At 33.9% G+C, this 23193-nt stretch overlaps 1 protein-coding gene across 7 annotated transcripts in view; it reads right to left on the bottom strand.

Annotated features, from left to right (window-relative positions):
* The window catches only part of DOCK7 (dedicator of cytokinesis 7), a 184726-nt gene that overhangs the window by 57340 nt on the left and 104193 nt on the right, over window positions 1–23193 (bottom strand). For 4 of the 7 annotated variants that reach the window (XM_082356245.1, XM_082356246.1, XM_082356243.1 and 1 more), the window contains 10 exons: window positions 21904–22135; window positions 18898–19062; window positions 16281–16450; window positions 9144–9236; window positions 7860–7949; window positions 6812–6907; window positions 4159–4299; window positions 3960–4073; window positions 2297–2467; window positions 209–348 (listed from right to left, as the gene is read on the bottom strand). In XM_082356245.1, coding sequence (XP_082212371.1) covers window positions 209–348; window positions 2297–2467; window positions 3960–4073; window positions 4159–4299; window positions 6812–6907; window positions 7860–7949; window positions 9144–9236; window positions 16281–16450; window positions 18898–19062; window positions 21904–22135 — 1412 coding nt within the window. The remainder of the gene's footprint in view (window positions 1–208; window positions 349–2296; window positions 2468–3959; window positions 4074–4158; window positions 4300–6811; window positions 6908–7859; window positions 7950–9143; window positions 9237–16280; window positions 16451–18897; window positions 19063–21903; window positions 22136–23193) is intronic. The other 3 variants (XM_082356247.1, XM_082356248.1, XM_082356244.1) reach the window with 1 other exon arrangement.

The following is a 23193-nucleotide window of genomic DNA, read 5'->3' as shown; positions in this document are numbered from 1 at the left end:
CAAACATCAAATTCAGAGATGACAAAAAATGTCTTTCTTAAAACTGATGAAATATAGAAATAACATGAGTATGGAACTTAGTGAACACAGAAGTAGAAGAAGAGTGGTAAACAGTATTCTTTTGATTCCTAGGAAGTTAAGTGGATACTTCTGTCCCATTTTCCAAAATCAAATTGATACTCTACATGGCAAAAACTGGTCTACTCACCCTTCAGCATCAGGGTCTAAAATGACAGCCAGCTCTGTTAACACAAGTCCTGCCAAATAATGTTGCTGGCGAAAAGGCACAGACAATTCAAACATATTTGCAATCTTCTGGTCTTGCACAGTGGTGGAAAATCCAGAACTCTGTTTGGGAGTGAGGTAGAACAAAACTATAACAGCTATGCAACAAAACATTCTATAGACAGAGCACTACAACAAATGAGATGTGAGCATTATCTGAAAGTGAGAGTTTATTTTTACATTACTATTATTAACATTGGAGAAAGTAACTGCTCTTACTTTTGGTATAGGAAACTATGATGAAATAACATTTTAAATTATTTTCAATTTCCTTTTTCTCATATTAAAATTTTTTCATCTGCTTTTTCCTTTATACTTTTAGCCACTTAATGTTTCAATATCATACTCTGAAGGGAAAAAAGGAACTAAATCCATATGATACATTATGTACTCACTGCTGAGTACAAGAGAAATATTTATAGTCAAGGCTATCGGTTTCCAGAGAAATTTCAAATACTAATGAAGTTGTTTTTCAGGGAAAACACTATCTCTAGAAAATTACTATTTTTTTTGTCCACTCACTGAGTTTTTAAAACTTTTTTAATACTGTAAAATAGCATCCCCCCCAAGATATAGCTTAAGGCAAGAATGTCCTCAATCTCATCACCCTTAATCCATATTCAAGACCGCCCATGCGAGGTTTCTTAGAAGAACAGACTTCAGATTTCTCTATGGAGAAATCATCTTCCTAATAAGCATATAAAACTATCCTTGCCCCCACCTCCCAAAGAGTGATGTCTCTGTCATCTATTAGAATCTGAAAATTCTGCAGTTAGATGAGAAAGTAGGGAACGAGATAATGGAAGAAATTCTGTTAATTTCTTGGCTGAATGAGATGTTCAGCAGGGAGTCAGGTGTAAACAAATGTATTTCATTAAAGGTTTTAGGAACTGTACCTTTGATTAATTTGTACTTGACTGTGTAGCCACATCTTTGACAGAGGATGGGGGAAGGGAGCAAAAGACTAGCCTCATTTGTTATTGGAAGAAGTGTGTCCTAGCCAGGTAAAAGTATGTGGAAATAGGCTGATCCTTAAGAATTTTTGCAAAGGTAAAACGAAAAGTTGGGGGTGTTCTCTGATGTTTTCTAATCTTTCTAAGTAAAGTTTAAAATTTTCTTAAACATCTGAGATTGATCTAGTGTAGGGAATTACTTTCAGGAATTAAATATCTCAAAAATAAACTTATAAAGAGTCCATATCCACTTTGACTTTAGACATTAAGAGCTTAAGGAAGTAGCTTGTTTGCCTTAGGAATTATATAGCAAGAAGATGTTTCACTAGGAGGGAACATCCAGGCTTCTCTGATACGAAAACCACAGAATCGCTTCATTTCAATCTGTATGACAGGACACATAATAACTGCTACGATAACCCTTTTTCATCTTTAGAGCAACTACTAGGCACCCTGTGAAAACCCATAAACACCCATCTAGTTTCCTTTGGGTTCTCTGGATACAAGAGAGGCAGGTAGGGCTTTGCCAGGGCTGCACTGCAGTTTGACTTCTTTCTCTGCTAAATTATGCTTCATTCCCCTTCCTTTCACAGGTATTGACATCTAATAAATACCTTGTCCCCCAAACTCAGTCTGTGTCTGCCTCAAACAAACACAACTTGTGAAAACATCGAGTGAGTTTATGTAGCTGAATTCACTCCCTTGTGCATGAATCGGTAAGAGGGGTACAACAAAGTGGTTAGAACTTGGGCCCTAGAATAAGCCAACACGTGCCATGGTTCAAAGCCTAGCTCTGCCAGTTTTTACTATGTGACCCTGGGCAAGTTACTGACGTTTCTGTGTTTCAGTTTTTTTCCCCTGTAAAATGGGGATAATAACAGAACTTACCTCCTAGAGTTCCTGTGAGGAGTAAATGATTAATACTTATAATGCACTTAGTATGGAGCCTATCACACAGCTATTATTCAACAGTGTTACTCTTCATGTTTTCCAGTGTTTAGAATGCTTTTTCCGCAAGTGTGGACTTAAAAAAATTTGTTTTCATACACTTTGCATACCTGAGATGTTGCAGAAGAAACAGAAGGTGATGGTGACGCAGGTGGAGTTAGCAGGCTGCAGGGTAAGTTTAAGGTAACGTAGTGCTCATGGCTGCAGATGATGCGCAGAAAATCCAGCCTCAGGGACACCAAGACACTTGGAGTTGGTAATGAATAAAGCTTTGAAGATACCTTGTAAGCATTGCATAAATAAGAAAACACCAATTGAACATATCATTTCTCTACTACCAATACCAGAATGATGGATTAAAGAATTAAAGAACAGTACTCAGTGAGCAGTTTTGAATTCTGTGGTTTAAATAACACTATCGGCTTTTTCCAAAGTTACTCTTAAAATAAAAAATTTGGAACTACAAGATTTACTGTATAAATCCACTGACTAGGTGCATTCTTAAAGCCACATTCTTATATTTCCAATATAGCATTAATATTTCCACTTCTCAAAGATATACTTTATGAAGAAAAAGTATACCACCAAAATAACTTCCTAAAAGAAATTATCCATTCTTTTTACAGCACCTTGTGTTAACCTATATTTATAATTATCTATTTTCCCAACTACACCCATTAGCTACTTGAGGAGACATATATAGACTGACTTATTTGAATAGTTTTAGCATCCCTAGAGTCTAGTTTAATGTTTGGCAAATGTAGGAGGCCAATGCTTGAAGAATAAAGACAGGACAGGTTTTGGGAGCAATAATACATGAAACTTCAGGGAAAAAGTAAAAATAATACATAGTGTTGCAAATACTTGCAAAGAGATCAGTGCCCACGCATAGTTTTAACTTCTCTATTAAAAGAAACATACAATAATGGCATCCAATAGAACAGAGCTTCAAAAATCTAAGTATTAGACTGCCAAATAGCATTCTTAACCAGTAGTTCCCCAAAACTAATCTGTGGACCAGCAGGGAGTACTTTATAAGCACTGTTTCCCACACTCCCACCCCCGCCACCAGGGTTCAAACTCCTCAGAAATGCTGGGATGGGACACAGAGATCTGTACATTTTTAAAGCTCCCTTAAAATGTAATTCTAGGATGATTATACAGCTCACTACCCAAATGGTCTATCAGGACGAATAACTAATGTTTTCTAAAAGCCAGGTTTCATTAATCATTTGATAAAAAATTTAAAACAAAACCAGCTGTTTGTAGAAAACTTCTAGGATACTTTTAGTTTAGAAAAAGCTAGATAATGATATCTGTGACTTGGGTAAACATCTACTCATGCTTCTAAACTCTACAATGTCTAGGGCTTCATCATGAGGAATACACAGCAAAATGCAACTGCTTTAAAAATCACTTAAGACAGAAAAAGTTGGGTTAGCTGTTCATTCAGTAAAAATGCTACTCTTGCATGGCATCTTGGGGCTGCTTTACATTTAGACTACTGACTTGATGGCATACTTCTGAATGAGAATCAAAGAGTCATAAGTGGGCCAGTATAACTCAATGAAAAGCCAGCTGTATTGACAGCAGCTTGCAATAGTCCTGTGTCCTAATAAATGTAATTTATTTTCCCTTACTAATAAAAATATGCCACTTTTTAAAAACATCACTATATAAATGTGTTCTTGAAAAATATCTAGCTCCAGCCCTAAAAGAGCAAACGCAGCATTTAAATTATTTGATTACTAATTATTACTAATTATACATTACCTGTTTATAGCAGGTCTTTATAAGGCTAAAGACAAATCCTCTGTCCATAACAGACAACAGATCATTGAGAAAGAATGCAAGGCTTGTGTTGAGTCTCTCAACCATTTCTGTGTCCTGGGAAACAATTAAAAGAAAAACAAATATAGTTTAACGTGTGCTTGAAACACAGATTTAGTTTAAAAAAATAAGTTACCGTTACCTTCTGAAATCGTGAAACTATATCACTAGCAATTGTGCTGACAAGAGCAGCAATGTCATCCATGAAACGTTCTGGAAAACGACTTTTCCTTGGTGCATCAAGTTTATCATTAAAGTATAAATGGTGCACCATGCTCTTTACCTGAAAAAAGAAATAAGCCATTCGTTTAATTTCTTATGGATGTAATGAACAGTTACAGAGATTCTAAACATTAGGGCTATTTTTGTCAACATACCATGTAATTTAACAGATAGATAAAATACTTTTAACTCATCAAATATTTTGAAAAAGTTCCCTACAATATTTTGTATGTGCTAGAGAAATATCAAACACAATACAACTCAATCTCTGTATCAGCTTCATGACATTATCCTGGCTATCAGTGGGAAAAAAACTATGGGTATGTCAACAGAAAAAAATTTCATCCTTTAAAATTATTTTAAATTACATCTTTCCATGACTTAACAATTCTGCCATTCCATGTCCCCCCAACTGTTAGCTCTGAGAGGTTAGAAACCTTGACTGCATGTAGTATCTTTAGCACCTAGCATCTCGTGGCATATGGTGGGTGTACATTAAATATTGATGACTAGATATTAAGAATAAAATGTTAGGTAAAAATTAAAGTGGTTTCAATTTACCAAATACTTTTAGATATGGATTCTTATCACAACAATGTGTTAACGGTACTAAAATTTTTTAATTCAGGGAAATTAATGACAAGGTTTTACAGTTGGTAAATAACAGAGCCAAGTCAAACTATTTCATGTTTAAGAAATCTGAACCTACATGTAAGACTATTAAAAAAAAGTCATTTGATCTTATATTAAAAGCACATGAATTACAATTTGGTGTTTATTCTCTAGGGGAAAAAAATGAGTTGCCTATCACTTACATATGGTCCCTGATTTATTTTTTTTGTAGATTAGCAAATCTCTAGAAGAAACGTCTTTTTTAAAATCTTTTACTGAAGTATAGTTGATTTACAATGTTGTGTTAGTTTCTGGTTACAGCAAAGTGATTCAGTTATATATATATATTCTTTTTCATATTCTTTTCCATTATGGTTTATTACAGGATATTGAATATAGTTCCCTGTGCTATACAGTATGGCCTTGTTGTTTATTTTATATACAGTAGTTTGTATCTGCTAATCCCAAAGTCCTAATTTATCCCTCTCCCACCCCCTTTCCCCTTTGGTAACCATAAGTTTGTTTTCTATGTCTGAGTCTGTTTCTGTTTTGTAAACAAGTTCGTTTGTATCATATGTTGGATTACACATATAAGTGATATCATATGGTATTTGACTTTTCTCTTTCTGACTTACTTCACTTAGTAGGATAATCTCTAGGTGCATCTATGTTGCTGCAAACGGCACTATTTCATTCTTTTTTATGGCTGAATAGTATTCCAATGTATATGTATTCCACATCTTCTTTATCCATTCATCTCTCGATGGATATTTAAGCTGCTTCCATGTCTCGGCTATTGTAAATCGTGCCGCTATGACATTGGGGTGCATGTAACTTTTTGAATTAAGAGTTTTCTCCGGATATATGCCCAGGAGTGGGATTGATGGATCATATGGTAGCTCTATTTTTAGTTTTTTAAGGAACCTCCATACTATACTCCATAGTGGCTACACCAATTTACATTCCCACCAACAGTGTAGAAGGGTTTCCTTTTCTCCACATACTTTCCAGCAATTATTATTTGTAGGCTTTTTAATGATGGCCATTCTGACTGGTGCGAGGCGATACCTCATTATAGTTTTAACTTGCAGAAGAAATGTCTTCTAATCCTCAACATAAGTAACATTCAATGCTGAGAATGATTCTATGGCATACTCTGGAAACGTCCATTGTTTCTTTTCTTTCTTTCTTTTTTCTGTCTCTTTTTTGTTGTTTTGTCTTTGTTTCTTATTTATTATTTTACATAATTTTTTTGGAAGAAAAAGTTTCAGTGATTTCAGCTTTCTAGAAGCTAGAGAGGAAGGTCCCTAGTGCCAGAATGCCTAAGTTTGAATCACAGCTCTGCTGTATACAAGCTATGTATACTTAAACAAGTCACTTAATCTCTCTGTGCCTTGGTAATTCCTAGCCCATAGAGCTGTGCTACCATACTGTACGTACTTAATAAATGTATATTGCTTTTGTGTATATATGTGTTTATGCTGTGTATATAGATATTTATTAAAATATTAATTCATTTATTTGTTTTAATATCATTTACTGAATTAAGTAGAAAGTGTGGTTGTTTTTTATTGGCTGTGACTGGCATTTCCCTAAGAGCTTTCTAACCATAAAAGCAGTAGGTATCTATAAAGCTCTTTTTATCTGGTATGAAATCAATAGTACTGCCATTATACACTAGCATGTTCAGACTAAGAAAGAATGTATCACAGGTTTCCTTTAAAAAGACAATTAGCTTCTGCAACTATCCCTAAAAACATAGTTTAAATTAGCTTTATAACTCCATCTAAATTGTGCTGATTGTCCACAGTGTTTATTTAGAGATGTAGCAAAGGTAATTTTGTCTTGGAGGCACATGTAAAACCATAAGATGGGCAATAGGAAAAGATTCTAGGATAAAATCATGAGCTAACACAAAATTGTTTAATAAGAAAAACAAAGAATGTGTTTAGTTTGCTCACCATTAACTCAAAAAAGAACCAGGCTTGTTGCAAAGCTGATTCCCGAACGCTGCCACTGCAAACAACCCACTGCAAAGCCAGCTCCTCATGAAATAGCTATCCAGAAGTAAATCCAAAGTTATTATCAGTGTCAGGTCTGCTGGTAACACAAACCAAATAATGCAAGTACAAATGAAGATATAATGAGAATAAGCAAAATAAGGCATGTGAACCATTCAATGATGCAGTGAGGACACCCATTAACGAAACGGCTATTTATACACGTAAGACAGTGGCATGTTGAACAGCTGAAAAAATTACATGTTATCTTGGAGTAAAATGTAATTTTAAAAGGACAGGTGGGAAATAGGCTCCTAAATTGTACGTGCAAAAAGAAACTAGACCGAAAACTCACAGTTACAAATAAAATCTGGCTTGTGCCTTACATACATATTTCAGCATATGCAAATACATTCATGAACTTTGCTGGTACAATTTAGGAAATACCTTTAAAAATTTAAACTTTGATATCAGCCATTAATTTTCAAGTTTTCAGGTATTTAAAGTCTTTTTATTAAAATAGCAGAAATTTCCTGCCTTATAATGGATATGCATACAAAGCATTTGCACAATAGTGTATATTAATATGAAAAAGGACTAACAAAACTGTGCATAAGGGAAGCAAATCAACATATCTTACTAAGAGTGATAATTTTTCTAACTCATCTTCCTTTCCCTGGAGATTTAAAACACAAAACAGAAGCAGTTACAGAAACAGAATTAAGAGTTGATACAATTTTTTTGGTACTAAAATTTAATGATCAAATTTAATGCACTAAACTCTAAAAATAGTCATCTGCAAAGATATAAATATTATAATAATGTAAAAGAGCTTGCAATGGAGAGGTATGCCCAAAAAGACATCAGACAAGCAATGCTTGCTCAAATGTATTTTTTAAAACAGTGCAATTATTGTAACATCTCATACTGGTTATGTAAAGAATCCTTACATCTATTTAATTGTTGGAATTATTTTCCCCCTACATGGACTATCTTCATATGAATCTACCTTTTTAGTTGGTAAGCGTCCCGTTAATGTTTGTAAGAAACTTGACGTCTCTGTGTGCGAAGACATACGATTACAACTTCGATCCATAGCCTATGGAGTGAAGATGAATGAATGACGAGATACCATTAAAGTCTGCTGTGGATGACTATGCAGTTCAAGGATTATATACAATTTTTTACACAGAGCTTTACTGTCATTTTAACAGCCATCTGTTTTATTGCTCATCCCATTTTCACTATTTTAAGTTGCTTTAATGACAATGCATTAGAAGTATCAAAATGGCTTCTGTTTATTTTATCTTTAAAAGATAAGTATTTTAATGATTATATAAATTCAGAGTGCTGCAAAGAATGAAACTTTTATCTGTGTGATCTATACACATGCATGTATCTAGTAAGAAAATGTAAAAAGTAAAAACATACTTCTCATGGGTCTCGGACCAAAAAGAGAAATCAAGAATTTTATACTTAATTAAAAAATTAAAAGTTTAGAATAATTTCTTTCATGTTTCACTATCATCAAAAATTACGATTCAGGTTAGCCATATACTATATTAAATATAAATCATTTATAATAAATTTGCAATTAAAATTTTTCTTGAAGAACGAGAGCATTGTCCTCCAAAGCCAATACACAGATGAGAAGTATATTTTGAGGAATCATGCAGTATTAGCTATCAAGCAATTAGACTTAAGTAAGCAAAACCTAGTACAAATAAGTTACAACAAATTTCATACTTTGCAACACAGTACAGATTAAAACAGATTTTTGCTTCTGGTACTTAATCTTACAGCATGGGGATCATATACTGTTCATATTTAATTTCAGCTTATTACCAATATTTCTAGTCAGTGATTATGAAGAAAATGACAAGATAGTAAATGCTAAATGACAATGATACAATAGCTACACTTTAAACCAAAAGCGAATGGAAAACTGTCAGGTTTTTTCCACACAAAAAATTTTTAAATTCCTACTAAAGATGCGCTACCCCAAAAGTAGAAACTGTTATCAAAGCCATCAATTGCATAAGCAGCAGGCACTGAAACATCAATGGGGTATACAGGAGGGAAGGAGAAGGAGACAGGAAATAGGAAAGGAGAGTATTACTGGTGCAATTGGTGGTATTCATGCATAGCAGTTGGAAAATGTGTTAAGTAAACAAAAATACACACTTTTTAATTATTAAAAAGCAAGCCACTGAAATCATAGTATATACTAAAAAGTAATGTTCTAAAGGGAAACATCAGCAGCCAATAAAGAAACCTCTAATATAAACACCACCTGTGTTGATTCTGCACTTGGACTGGGGTTGGATCCCCATGGGGCAGCTTTTGGACCACCAGTGTTAACCCAGGAATTGGAGCGGTCTAAACCCTAAGCATATAATAGAAAGCAGTTGGAAAGGAAAGAAATATTACATGTGGCATGCTATATTCTTAAAGAAATCCAGACTTTCCAATGCAAACATGTTTTTAATTAGTACTGTTAAAGCAACCAAAAATTTTAGGCATCTATAGAATATTAGTTCATCAAAATTATCTCATTACATAATTTTTTAAAAATCACAAAGAAAATTAAGTATAGCATTTAAAGGTAATTTCTCTTTATATAAAGGGATCACCTTTAAGTATCAACAACTAAAGATCCCACAGCACCATCCCCCCAAACTCTCTTCAAAGATGGTACAAGTTAGCAACAGACAATTTCCTCTAAATCTAACTAGGGTTTAAAAGAAAAAAAAAAAAAAAATGGAAGAAGAAAAACATTCCAATATTGTCTAAAAGACTCATTTTATTCCATCTGTCATCAACTGAAAACTTCTGTGTAGCAATACTCCACAATTCTATTTGAACTTGCCTCCTCTTTTAGGGACCAATAAGAAAAATTAGGTAAAAAATTAAGAAAAAAAAAGATGCCCGATATTTGCTCCTTCCTAAAAATGATGGTAGATTTGGAGTTGTGCTCAGTCTTATTGTGCTTGTTGAAATTAAACATAATGGGCTACTTTTTTATATAAAAATTGTAATGAAAAACATTATGCTGGGGCTGTCTGTAGGAATTGTATCTTCAGCATCACTATCATTAATTTGAAGTTAATTCAATATGCTATTAATGTGTATGACCAGAAGTGAATTATGTCTGTCTTCTCTGAAAGAGGTTATTATGATCCCAGGTAAAGGGGACTGGGGCTTTACTTCAATTTCTTAAAATTGATCATTAGAATCACCTGAATTATAAAATTCAGATTCTGGCCCTTACCCCCAGAAATCCAGATTCAGCAACATGGGCTGGGCCCTGGGAACCTACAAATAGAACTGAGCAAGGTATAAGAGATTTTTAGAGGACTGCTGAAGACAACACAAGACAAGCCAACTAAAAATATTAGGGCCTGAGTATGAACCCAAACCAGAAAGCGCCAAAGAAGGATAGGTAAAAGAAAAGAAAGAGTAAACAGTGGTAATCAACTCTATGTAGACATTAGTAACACCTGGGAAGGTTAAGGACAACCATCACCACAAATGTGCAGGGCCCTACCTCTAAACAGTTAAATAACAATCTCTGGGAGTGAGGCCCATGCATGTATATTATGGGAAGGAGGAGCTAGGGGGGAAGGGAAAGGGAGGGGAGGAGGAAAGGGGAGGGGGAAAGAGGGAATACAAACTACTAGCTCTCAAGGGCTTAGCTTTTAGGGAGAATATTTCCCCTCCTTTTCTCCCTATTTTTTCCAAAAATACAAAGAAGTTGAAAGGATGATACAGTAACTACCCATTTCCCCTCATTTTTGACACTGAATGTGTAAGATGAGAGTTAAAATTCAAATCCAGGTTCTACTGCTTACTAACTGTAAAATCTAAGGTAAGTTACCCAATCTCTTTTTCAGTTTCTTAGCTACAAAATAGGAATAATGATAAATGTCTCCCTCATACTGTAAAGATCAAAGTAAATAATGGAAGTAAATCACTGAATACAATGCCTCAAATATAGTAAACTCTTAAAAAATAGTTTTAACAAAAACTTGCCATACGTGTTTTTTTTAAATGCTTCCTAGCAAAGTAAATTGGGCAATATTCAAATACTCATAAAATTACGTAATCAATAGATTTGTTTAAAATAAAATACCCCATTTTATAGGTATTAATAAAGACTTCTCAGAACCCCATTATATTATTTCAAATAAAAGCAAATCAGCACACAATATGTTTTTCAGATAAGTTAAAACAAAAATTTTCAGTCTCCCAAATTATGTCACTACTCATGTTACAAAAATAACAAAATATAAGCATCTAATTTCTGCAAAATTACAACTGTGCTCTCTCTACCATAAATTTCTACAAAAAGAGAAACAATAACTTTGCTGTACTCATAAGTTCACTTTTTAACTTCTTGCTTAATAATTTCCTTTAAAACTAAGGCACATGCTAATGAGTAATGTGAGAATAAACAATAAATCTCTTTGTGCCATTAATTATACATTATATCCAAAATACTGAGGCACTGAACAGTTATAATCACATCAAGTCAAAGCCAACTGTTTAAAGAAAACTGGTGGCCAATTTATTTGTAAAGCAAATTATTTCCATAATTTAAATGTCATACAGCTAAGAATTATATCAAACAGCCCTTAGTTAAGCAAAGTCATCACTGATATTTACTAATATAATAACTATGTTTACATATCTCCAACTAACAGAAGAGATTAATCAAATGTGTGTACATGTGCATGAAAGTGTTTTTATTCTGTTTTTGCCAAATCTCTGTAACATTATTATTTTGTTTTGTCCCTTAGGTATAGATAGGCTCCTTCCCTGAATAAGGCTCACAGTATATCTGACTTGACATCAATACTCATGTTTCAATACAATCCTCAGCATAGTGGATTTAGTAAGCTATGCACACAGTAAGCTCTCAGTTTTTGAAAAATAAATGAAAAAATAGGAGATGATACATTAGAAAGAAACTAATTATCAATGTAAAATTGCACTGGCATTTGCTTAAAAGCAATAAAATTCAAACCTGATGTAACCATATATTTACACAACTGAATGTTAAAAGAACATTGCTAGGACAAAGAAAGATCAGTTTTGGCAAAATAATTATGAAAAAAACTCACAAATATGGTTTTATAGCCACTAGAGTAATAAAAGCCTGTTGATAGTATTTTAGAACTTCAGGATTTCTGCATTTTGTATTAGGAAATGAAGTCTAACCAAAACTTTCATAAAACCAAATATCTTAAGAACTTTAAGTATTTAATTAATCCTGATAGCAAGAGGGCAAACAAAAGCATAATTCAATTTTTAAAAAGTTGTTTACTCTTGCTAGAGATACTCAATGCTTACTAACATTCATTCTTTGGATACATGTCTTTTGAGTACTTTTCATATGCTGGATATTATAGTTGCTTTGGATACATCAGTGAACAAATATCTCTGCCTTCATGGAGCTTATACTCTAATAAAGGGAGACAAACACTAAAAAATAAACATAACAGGTAACTAATTTATATGTTACATTAAAAGGTAGTAAATGTTATGAGTCAAAGAAACAGAGTAAGGGGATAAGAAGTCCCCGGGACAAGGCTAAGGAGAAAGACACACTTATACATTTAAATAAGTGCTCAGAGTAGACCCCATGGAGAAGGTAGTTCTCTGAGTACAGACTTAAAGGAGGTAAAGGAGTTAGTCATAGGATCTTGCTCAGAGATATGACATAATCCAACTTAAGTTTTGTTTATTTGTGACTTAAGTTTTTAAAGCAGCATTCTGGTTGCTATGTTGTGAAGTGAGTGTAGGTTGGAAGGAGGGAAACCATCTTTAAGGCTATTACATTAATTCAGTAAGAGACGATGGTAGTTCAGACCAAATGGTAGTACTAGAGGTGATGAGAAGTGGCTCTACCTTTAACATATATGCAAATCTGAACTAAAGGATTTACAAAAGGCAGCTGAGTTTAGAATTCTAGAGAGATATCTGTACTTGAAATACAATTTTTGTGAGATATCAGCATAAAGTGATACTTACAACAACAGGACTTCATAAGATCACGAAGTGAGTGAGTGTAGAGAAAAGAGAAGACAAGAAATAAGGACAGAGGCCTGGGGCACTTCCAAATTAAGAGATCAGAAAGAGAAGAATCTACAAAGGAGACTGAAAGGGTGTAATCAGTAAAGAGGAAAATCAAGAGAGTGTAGTGCCCTAGAAGCTAAGTAAATAGAATAAATCGGAGAATTAACTGTGTCAAAAGCTGCTGTAAGGTAAAGTCAGCCAAGTGTTGAGACTTAACCTTTGGATTTAAGAACAAGGAGAGCACTGGGGGCATTAGAAGGGCAGTATGGGAGGAAGATCAAAGGAATATGTTTGAAGTAGGGTAACAGGAGTTAAAGAACGAGAGTAAAAGAATTGGAGACAGCAAGTATGGAAAACACTTCTAAGGAATTCTACTACAAAAGGTAGCAGAGAAATGATGAAGAAGCTACCAGCAGAAATACTAGAGAGGAGATTTTTTTTTATGGGAGAAATAAAAAAATTTTTATTTTTTATCCCATTTTATGGGATGGGTTGATTTAGTAGATGGGGAGAAACTGATGATGTAGGAGAGTGATGAAAGAACTGCTGGAGTGAGGATCTTGAGTAGGTGAAAGGGGATGGGTGGTTGTATACAAACAGGGAATGGACTTAGGGAAATGGACAGTTCATCTATAGCAGAGTTTTAAGTAGTAGGTAGTAGTAGATGGTAGTGGGTAGGTAGATGTGATGGTCAAAGGTGACAAAAGTTTTCTTCTGATGGCCTCAACTTTCTTAATGAAGTAGGAGATAAAGTGAGGAGGGGGATTGGTGGGGAGCTGTTAGAGGGTTTGAGGTACCAAAGAAGGCATTAAACCTTTTTCCGGGAGAATGGGAAAGTAAATGGAATGAAGAAATATAGTATAATTGCTTGACAGCATTAAGGGCTCTCTTGAGGTTCATGGCCTTTAATTTCAAATGAGACCAGTTATCATGGCATTTCTCAAATCATGTTTAAGGCCACAGGCAGTCAACTGAATTCAGCTATGGTTTGAGGTTTGGCTAAGCAAGTAAAATGAAGTAAGGGAAAGATAAGGGAATTGACGTTTGTTTATAATGGTAATAATTATAATGATTGATCATGGAATTTAAGCTGGCTAAATTGGAAGAAAGAACATTAGGGGCGTGAGGTACAGTAAAAAGGTCATACGATCAAGTGATTGGAGGTTGCCGAGCAGAGAAATTGTTGGAGTTGGGGTACTAGACAGAAAAATATAAGCTAATGGTTAGAGAACAAGATGCATGAAATTGAGATTATGAGGATTAAAATTATTCATCATGACAAGACTAAGGGTATGACCATGGCTAAGGCAGAGTGAAAGACAAAAATCATTAAAGAAGAGTTTCTCTAATTTCCAAGCCAATAAAATCAGAATAAATGAAGAGTAGCTATAAATAAACTTCAGATTCCTTATAATTTTTCAATGAGATAAAATTATACACCATTATTATTTGCGATTATGACTAAATGATAGTCCAAAATGAAGGTAGGTAGCTATCAAAAATAATGAAACCAAAAAAAAAAAAAAGAACATACAAAAACCATTTGAATAAAATTTGATTAGGACAAGACTGTATTGTCATAAGACAAAGTCTCACCTTATGACGGCTTTCTCAAAAGTTTATGTATATCATAATATCAGAAGCAAGTTTACATCATTATTATGTCCCATTTTATGAACCACTTGAAAAAAGACAAATAATCATTCCAATACATGTACACTTTTGTTCTAAATCTTGATGTTATAATCTATCAAATACATCATATATAAAGGAAAACTCTAGAATTATGCTAAATGAAGCATAATGCAAATCTTACAGAAATTAAGAGATGTTTCAAAAGTAGAACCTTGAGAAAAATGGCAACTATAGCTCTTTAATAGGAAAATTTCTTATAATTCACAAATGAGATTCATTCCACTGAAGAACTGTACTTACAGTACGTAAATTATGTTAAGTATTACCTCCATCACAATAAAAAAAAATCAAGAATGAAGACAAGGATAAAAAACCTTGTCTTCCTAGACATGGCAAGATACGTGGAGGGAGAAAAGCCGTCTCTTTTGTAACTGCTGTATTACTCAGGTTACTCTGCAGCATCCATGTAAATACATCTGAACATCATTCTCTCAGAAAGCTCACAAAAAGTGAAAGTTTGTTTAATTAGAGTAACACCTATTTGGATCTTTAAGTTATTGAAATTCATGTTTATTTTTTAAATTATAAGGCTACAAAATATTTTTTTCATCTGTAAGAAATTACTTTAAAAAACGTATTTTTGATCTGTGAGAAATTACTTTCAAATTACGTAAAACGTACTTTAAAATGCGCAATGCTAAAGTTTATTAGAAGTGTCTGAATGTAAAATTTCTGTAACTATATGAGTAGATTTAAGTAATTCTGATGTGTTTGATCTATATTCAAGTATTTCACAAAAACAAGCTCAGATCATTAAAAAAAAAAAAAGGTCTATTTAGTTCAGGCTAAGGGTTAAACACAGACCCCAAAACATGTTTGCTAATTCTTCCTCATATCCTAATTAACAGACTAAAATGCCAAAGAAAAGTTGGCTATGATTCCGTAACAAAGGTATCTTCCTTCTTTCTAATAGCAAAAAATCAATTTAAAATGGTTTGGTCAAAACCCAACATAATGTGATTTCTTGGCCTCAGTCTTACTGTTCTTTTTTTCCAGTTTGATTTTCAAACTCTGAGTTATTTTTGTACTTTAACTATAGAAAGGTAATGACTACTTGTTCCTTAAGTATATTTTGGGGGGTAATAAAGATGGATGCTTACATAAAATACAGCTGGATCTTATACTGGCTGGCCTCTCCCTTATCATCTGGGAAAATCACTAACCATGATTAAATAAATCATATTTTTCTAATCCTGGTGCACCTTACATAGAGTTTTCCGTGTGAAATGTAGCTCTGTTAATTGTTAATCATTGTTCTTGATATTTTTGGAGAAGGGAGGCTCATATTTTAAGTTGATAATATGTCCCAACTACACAGCAGTCACAGGTCTCTTTTAATCCTCTAGAAAATCAATCTAACCATTTTTCACATGATAATCAGACAGACAATGAGTCGTATGTGACTGGTCACCCTGCACAAATTTTTTAATTTGGCAGATATTCTTGAGCAGAGCGCACAAACCAGTTTGTAATAGCAAAAACATTGAATAGAAACATCAAACATTTATGTGTTCACTGACAGAATAGAAACGCACAATTTCTTTCTTATTACTAACTCAAATACATTTTAAAATTAAAAATAAAGTAAAACAATTGGACATTTCTCATTTGTTCACAAACTGAAAACCAAATTTATAGACGCATATCTTCAGTTTACCTTACTGCCGATGATTGACCGTACTTCATCATCTGGTGACGTGGGAGTTCCAGATATATCTGGATTACTATTACTAAGGCTCCGAGAACGATTTAAATTAAGGCTTGCAGGTCTCACAGCAGATCTAGCCATTGTGGCATAATGCACTGATCCTCCCAAACCCCCAGGACCTAGAGTTGTATATAAAATAACATATAATTAAGCAAAAAATTAATCAGCAAAGGACCTGAAAAAATCTCTTCCACTTTACAAAATTCCACAAAGATCATAAATTGCTTTTATTTCTAAATGAAAATACTATAAATAAGAAAAACACTCCAGACCTAGTGATAGCTATACAAAGATAATTTATTTTACAGCAGCTGACAAAATCATGTGAATTATAAATACAATCATTATCTCTTCAATGTTTCTATGATTATGTATTACATATACAAAAAAACACAAAAGTAATAAGAAACATACACAAATGTAACCTTCCCTTATATATGAGGGTATCTAAGACCCAAAATGCTCCAGCTAATATCTTTTCCTTTTTTCCCACCCCTCCTGCTCTGCCCCTTGAAACACAGTCACTAAGAGGGAGAGCCAATTTCCTGTCAGTATCTCTTAAATGAAACTACAGCTTAGGTCTCTATCTTTATCAGTGACAATTTTAACTATAACAAAATGGCATCTTTATAATATACATACATAAATGTATACTAAAGATAATTCTCCTAAAAGCCCAGGTTATACAAAAAAAAGCAAAGAATCCCTTTTTTGTCTGAAATCAAGCCTGATACCATTATTCAACCAGGATCTATGAACATAAAATACCCAGCAATTGTATCTCCATTTTTCGTTTTTAAAGAAATCTTTCTGAGTGTCATATTTGCAAATGACACACACCTGTCAACTAAGTAGTTTATAGTCTTCAGGTCAGCATGTAAAAAAGACATTTTGCAAAATCTGTGAAATTCTAATAGTGTACTGAATGGAACAGTAAATGGAGTAGCATTATATACAGTCCACAATCACTTATATACTCAGAGACTCAAGTACTATAATTTTAGAAATCAAGATAGGAAATTATGAACAAGACTATAAGAGTCAATTAGTTCTCTTTTTCAATTAAGAAATAAAATGTGCTAAAACTGAGATTACTATTATGCCTAGTTTTCAGAGTGAATGTCATAATTACTTGTCACCATTATTAATGTTAACACTGACAACAGCTGAAAAGGGCACTTACCATTATCACTAGTGATGGATGGATGACTCATACAGACAAATATGTAAACAGGTTGAAAGGTATGCACAACATAATCATTAACCTACTAACTGAACAACTAAAGAGTGATTCAAACTAAGACATCCCCCACCACCACCACTACCACCTATGTCATATAAAACAAAAGCAAGTGGCTACTCTGGGCTCTAATATTCAAAAAGGCTGTATGATTTTATTGACCATGAAGAGATCAGAACTTTTCTAGAGGATAATCTTTTATAGTATTGTAGGTTTCACAGGGTTATCAGGAAACTACTGAGCCATCATATTTCTTCTTTAATGTCCAATAGCACTCTGAATGACAAATATAACATTCTATTTATCCTATTTATCTTATCTTTTTTTTTTTAACTGAGATATTGGGGAACTTTATGCACATATTTTTAACATGTAATCAAGAGAAAAAACTGAACTGGAAACTGTAAGGAAAACAACTTTGCCATATGTACCCCAAAATGTAGTAAATAAACAATGAGCAGAGATATGTTTTTATTCTTTGAATACAACATCAGGTCCCTAGAGCTGAGCCACAAGTCAACAGCATGTATTATACTGAGAAAAAGAACTCACTTTATTAAGTATCAAGAACAAAATCCTCCACAAATGTCTTTTCTAATAGAAATCACCCTCACTGCTAATTTGGAATTTGGAGCAATAGCCTTTTACTAAACTGTTTACAAACAGCAGTTCATACGTCAGACTACATAATCATAAATCAAGCTGAGATGACTGCATTAGCCTCAAATAGACTCAGAGAACCTCAGTGGGGATTTTTAAATACTCTTCCTTCCAATTTTACCCCTAATGCCTTGCGATGCAACTTAATTTTTTTTTAATTTAATTTTATTTTATATACAGCAGGTTCTTATTAGTTATCTATTTTATACATATTGGCGTATATATGTCAATCCCAATCTCCCAATTCATCTCACCACCACCACCTCGCCCCGCCCCGCTTTCCCCCCTTGGTGTCCATCGGTGTCTCTATTTCTACCTTGCAAACCAGTTCATCTGTACCATTTTTCTAGATTATTTATCTTAACTGGGAATGATAAAATGCTTTCAGAGACGGAAGTTATTTTCAAGGTTCATTTCCAAAAATTAATTCAACCAAGATCTCTCTAATTCAACTTAAAGGAAGCTGTATAAATAATGATGCTTTAAAATATAACCTATTTATCCTTTTAACTCCAGTACATAGCATAGTCCATGGCACTTAGCAGGCATTCAACAAATGTCTGCTATTGAATAAATGCATCACACCATGGACTACAAGATTATTTCAATCCTATTATGAACACATAATCTATGCAAGATAGTTTCTTAGTAAAAAGAATAAAATACCTGGTGATGGTGAATTAGGGTAAGTATTTGGTAGGCGAAAAACATAATAGATATATGATGCGAGAAGGCTGTTTCTGCCATGCTGGTCATGATTTCCTTCCAAGTTTTTGTGAAGCCGATTTATAATTGATGCCATGGCTTCAAATGATGCTTGACCTAGATTTACTTTTAAGGAGGAAAATATTTTTCCATTAACTTTTTTAGACTGTAAGTTCCAAAAAGATCAAGGTTTTGCCTTCACTATATGCATTAAGTATAGTGACTACACACAGTAAGCATATAAAGATGATATTTGATATTAATTTTATGGTATCTATTTATAATACTATATTAACTGAATCAAAAATACTTTTAAAAAAATGAGAAAAAACTAATTTTAATAATTTAACATGAAAACTATGTGGCTTTGCTTAGTGAGAAAAAAAGAATCATCAAACAGTACCCACTACTTTGTAAAACAATACAAAGCACATGATAAGTAAAAAATCTATCTTATATATAACCTTTGAGAAGTAACTTCTCATTTTAAAGATGACTCTGAGAAACTAAATACCATACATTGAGCACATGTTACTTTTGTTTATAAAATAAAAGTTACCAATAAAAGTAGATTATTAAAAATATTAACTTAATAGAAAAGAGTTGATAAGCAACTTAATTGAAGTAAGTAGCTCTGTAAAAGGATTAGAAGGAAAAAAGGGTAGAAAACCAGGTTGAGGTAAGGCTATAGCACATTAAATGCCAGGCTAAGTAACACCTACCCAGCCATCCAAGTCAGTATATAACAAGAATTTTGCAAAAATTGGGAAATTCTGGTAGCTCAGTGAGTAAATGGATAATCCAAACAGCCATTCTGAGCAACAGCGCCTCACATTTTATGATTTATTTAATCAAGACAGGAATTTATGAACAGATAATGAGGCCAATTAAGTTTTCCTAAAAGTGGAAATATCAGATAGAGTGGTCATTTAGGAAGATTAATCTATATATACTGAACTAGAAGAGAGACTAGAAAGAGAGAAACCTAAGCAGGGTTTAGCAATCCTGCCTGTGTTCCTGTTTGACTCCTTTCCTTTTCCTCATAGTAGCTCTTCCAAACCATCAGAATCCTTCTCAAAACTAGGTCCACTTTACTCCCTTCTCCACAAATCCTCCTTTTTATCTCAGAGTAGAAATTTATAGAGCATGAAAGTCCTGAAGTTTTTACTATAAATTTATCAGAATCTGAAACAATTTTTAGTTCCTTTCCAAAGGAAGCAGTGCTCGTCTCCTACATAAGAATGATCTATCCACCTTAATTTCTGTCCTACATGCTTGCTTCATTAATTAAACCCTCTTGCACCTCTATATAGATTCTCAAAGCATATAAACATGCTCAAATCTCTCCACTCTTATGCCCTAATCAACCTTGCTTCCTCTTCTAACTAAACTTCTCAAAACAGTATAAGCTTTTTGCATTCCTTTCATCATCTGCTGTTTACTACTAAATTCTCTGTAATCTGGTTTCTACTTTCACTATTTGACCAAGACTATTCTCGTTAATTTCACCAGCGGATACTTCTTCAGTATAGTAGATAAGAGTGGGACTCTAGAGTCAGTTGCTTGGGTTTGAATCTTCAGGTAAATTTTTAAGCGTATGTTCATCATTTTATTCATGAAATCATGAAATTCATACCTATACCTAGAGTTGTAAAGATTTCATACATTAATATAAATAAAGTACATAGCACAATTCCTGGTACACTGTTAAGTGTTGGGGAAATGTTTGTTACTATTGTGATTATTTTACTTATACAATCTACAAAAATGAACGATGTTAACTTTTTTTCTTAAAACCTTCTATGACTTCGGTAACATTACTCTCTACAACATCTCTTCAGTATCTCTTAAACTACCCTCTCTTCTCTATCCCACCATCACTGTCTTTTATCAGGACCACAGAGTTTTTTGTATAAAATTCAAGATTTCAAATCTGTCTGCCTGCCTCCAGATTTTCTCACTTTCAATCTACCTCCGTGCAAAATCATCCTTATAAAAGCCAACCTAGTCACATTACTTTTCTAATTAAGACCAGACCCTTCAAAGGCTATTGATCCTTACAGAATAATAGTCCAATTTCCTAATGTGTCAAGGACCCTACTTCATCTCCCCTACGACCAATATCATCTCTAAACACTAACCCTCCAATTCATAACTAATTACTTATAATTCCCCCAAAATTTCCAAGTTAGTTTATCTGTTTGTGTACTATACACACACTGTTTCATTCCCTTGGGCTAGTTATTTACCTGTCAGACTCCTACTCATCTTTAAATGCTCAACCCAAGAATTACCTCTACTTACCAATGTCCCTAAAAAAAACTCAGGGAGTTGAATACTACTCTCCTTTGTGCCACCACTTAATACAAAATTTCTATAACAAGTTAGCTGAAATTTCTCACAAGCTCAACTACTTTGCAGGATTGGGTGGAAGCTGTTAGCAAAAGTAAAGGAATGAATCTTGGAAAAAAGGTAGGAAACCTGAATACCTCTCTTTCGAGAACAACTCACAAGAAAAAGAAGATAGAGATTTTGAGTCAACGAAGAAAATAATAGCTATATTAAGTAGAGGATAGCAGATGAGTGAAAATGTAGATTATAAGTCATGTAAAACACAATATGATTTATCAGTTGCATGTTGTCTTAACTAGTCTATGAGATCCTTAAAATCAGAAACCATGCCTTGGTCAGTGCCTATCACTGTATGGTACATATTAAGTGCTTAATAAATATTTGGTGAGTGAATAAATAAATTTGTCTTCATAATTTGAGTAGAAGTCTATATGGCACATTTTATAGAAACAAAAGTTATCATTTTCCAGCATTAGAAACAAGTAAGTAACAACGCCCCACAAAGTCAAACACATTCCTTACAGAGATGGCAAAAAGGAATCATGGTTCTATTTCTGTAAAAGTTAGAAATGTTGAATGATAAATTTCATGATTCCCCCAACATAGGTAAATTACCTATTTGGCCAGCAATGACAGGAGGTCTAACAACTAAAAGTATCAGTTTATCAAGCAGAAGATAAAGAAATCGGACCACTGGTTCCAACTGAGATGAATTCAATGCTGCAATACTGCTCTTCAATTCATTTTCTAAGTTATTTTCCATGATTCGCATGTCTCCAATTCGGACTGGGAACATGTGTTCATCCAGAGCATTCACCAGAGCAAAAAACTTATCAAGATAAGGATCCTAAAACAAAGAATGAACAGAGGCACTAAACAATTATAACTTCATACATTCCCCAAACTATGGACCACTGATATCTCATATTAATTGATAATACAAAAAAGTACATACTAGTATATACAAACATTGTTTCCAATTAAATACTACATCTATTCTCAGCTATTATTGTAAAGTGGCCACTTCAAATACTATTGATTACTCAAAAAAACTATTGATATTAGGATTTTTTTTCCCAGTGTGAGTCTGCCTTATTGTTTTAGAGCTCAATTGTTATGGCGAGTGTGTTAGCAACCTACCTGAGCCCATTATTAATGTATTACCTCTTAGCTCCATCCAAACCCACCATCTTTTCCACATTTTGTAATTCTGGAGCTAGACTCTTCAAACTACATTTGTCCTTTGTCAGCTGGCTTGTGATAGGCTCTGACCACAGAGGGTATGGGAAACAGTCTGCTAGGCTTGAGGAGTTAGAAGGGAATCTTCTTCCTCCTGTTTGCTTTCCTAATGGCAGCGAGTAGACGTGCATGCTGTGGGCTCAGAGGTGAGGGACATGGGCAGCAGTGGTGGCTCTCACAGTTCCACAGCAGGACCTCTCTACCAAGCTTCCTCAATACTACAGCACGGCAGGCACTGGGCTCCTGTAGCAGCGGTGTCCTCTCCTCAGAGGTCTGACTCACATCCTTCAAGATCTTGCTCTAGGTTTCTAGGTTCCATCCTCCCTTACCACTTTCTGCAATTGCTATCTTTGTTACAATCAGAATTCTCTTTTAACCCATTTAGTAGTGAATCACCTTTAACTTAGTTAACAATTATTTATTTGCAGATTTTTCTCCACTCAAATTACTGGCAGTTTCTATCTCCTGACTAAATCCTAACTGCTATTATTTAACCTCCTTCTACACTGACAGAACCACAATCTTATTTAAAGCAGTAATGTGCGTGCTCTTGGAGCCTCCTTTATACCTATAGATGACCGAGTTCTGACCAATGGATGTGAGAAAAAGGCTACTGAAACTCTGGGAAGACTTTCACTTAGTTAACAATGAAAATAAACTTTAAGA

The sequence above is a fragment of the Balaenoptera borealis genome (genome assembly GCF_965194805.1).
Source record: "Balaenoptera borealis genome assembly, chromosome: 1".
NCBI classification, from domain to species: Eukaryota; Metazoa; Chordata; class Mammalia; order Artiodactyla; family Balaenopteridae; genus Balaenoptera; species Balaenoptera borealis.
This window is presented reverse-complemented; position numbering and strand designations above follow the sequence as displayed.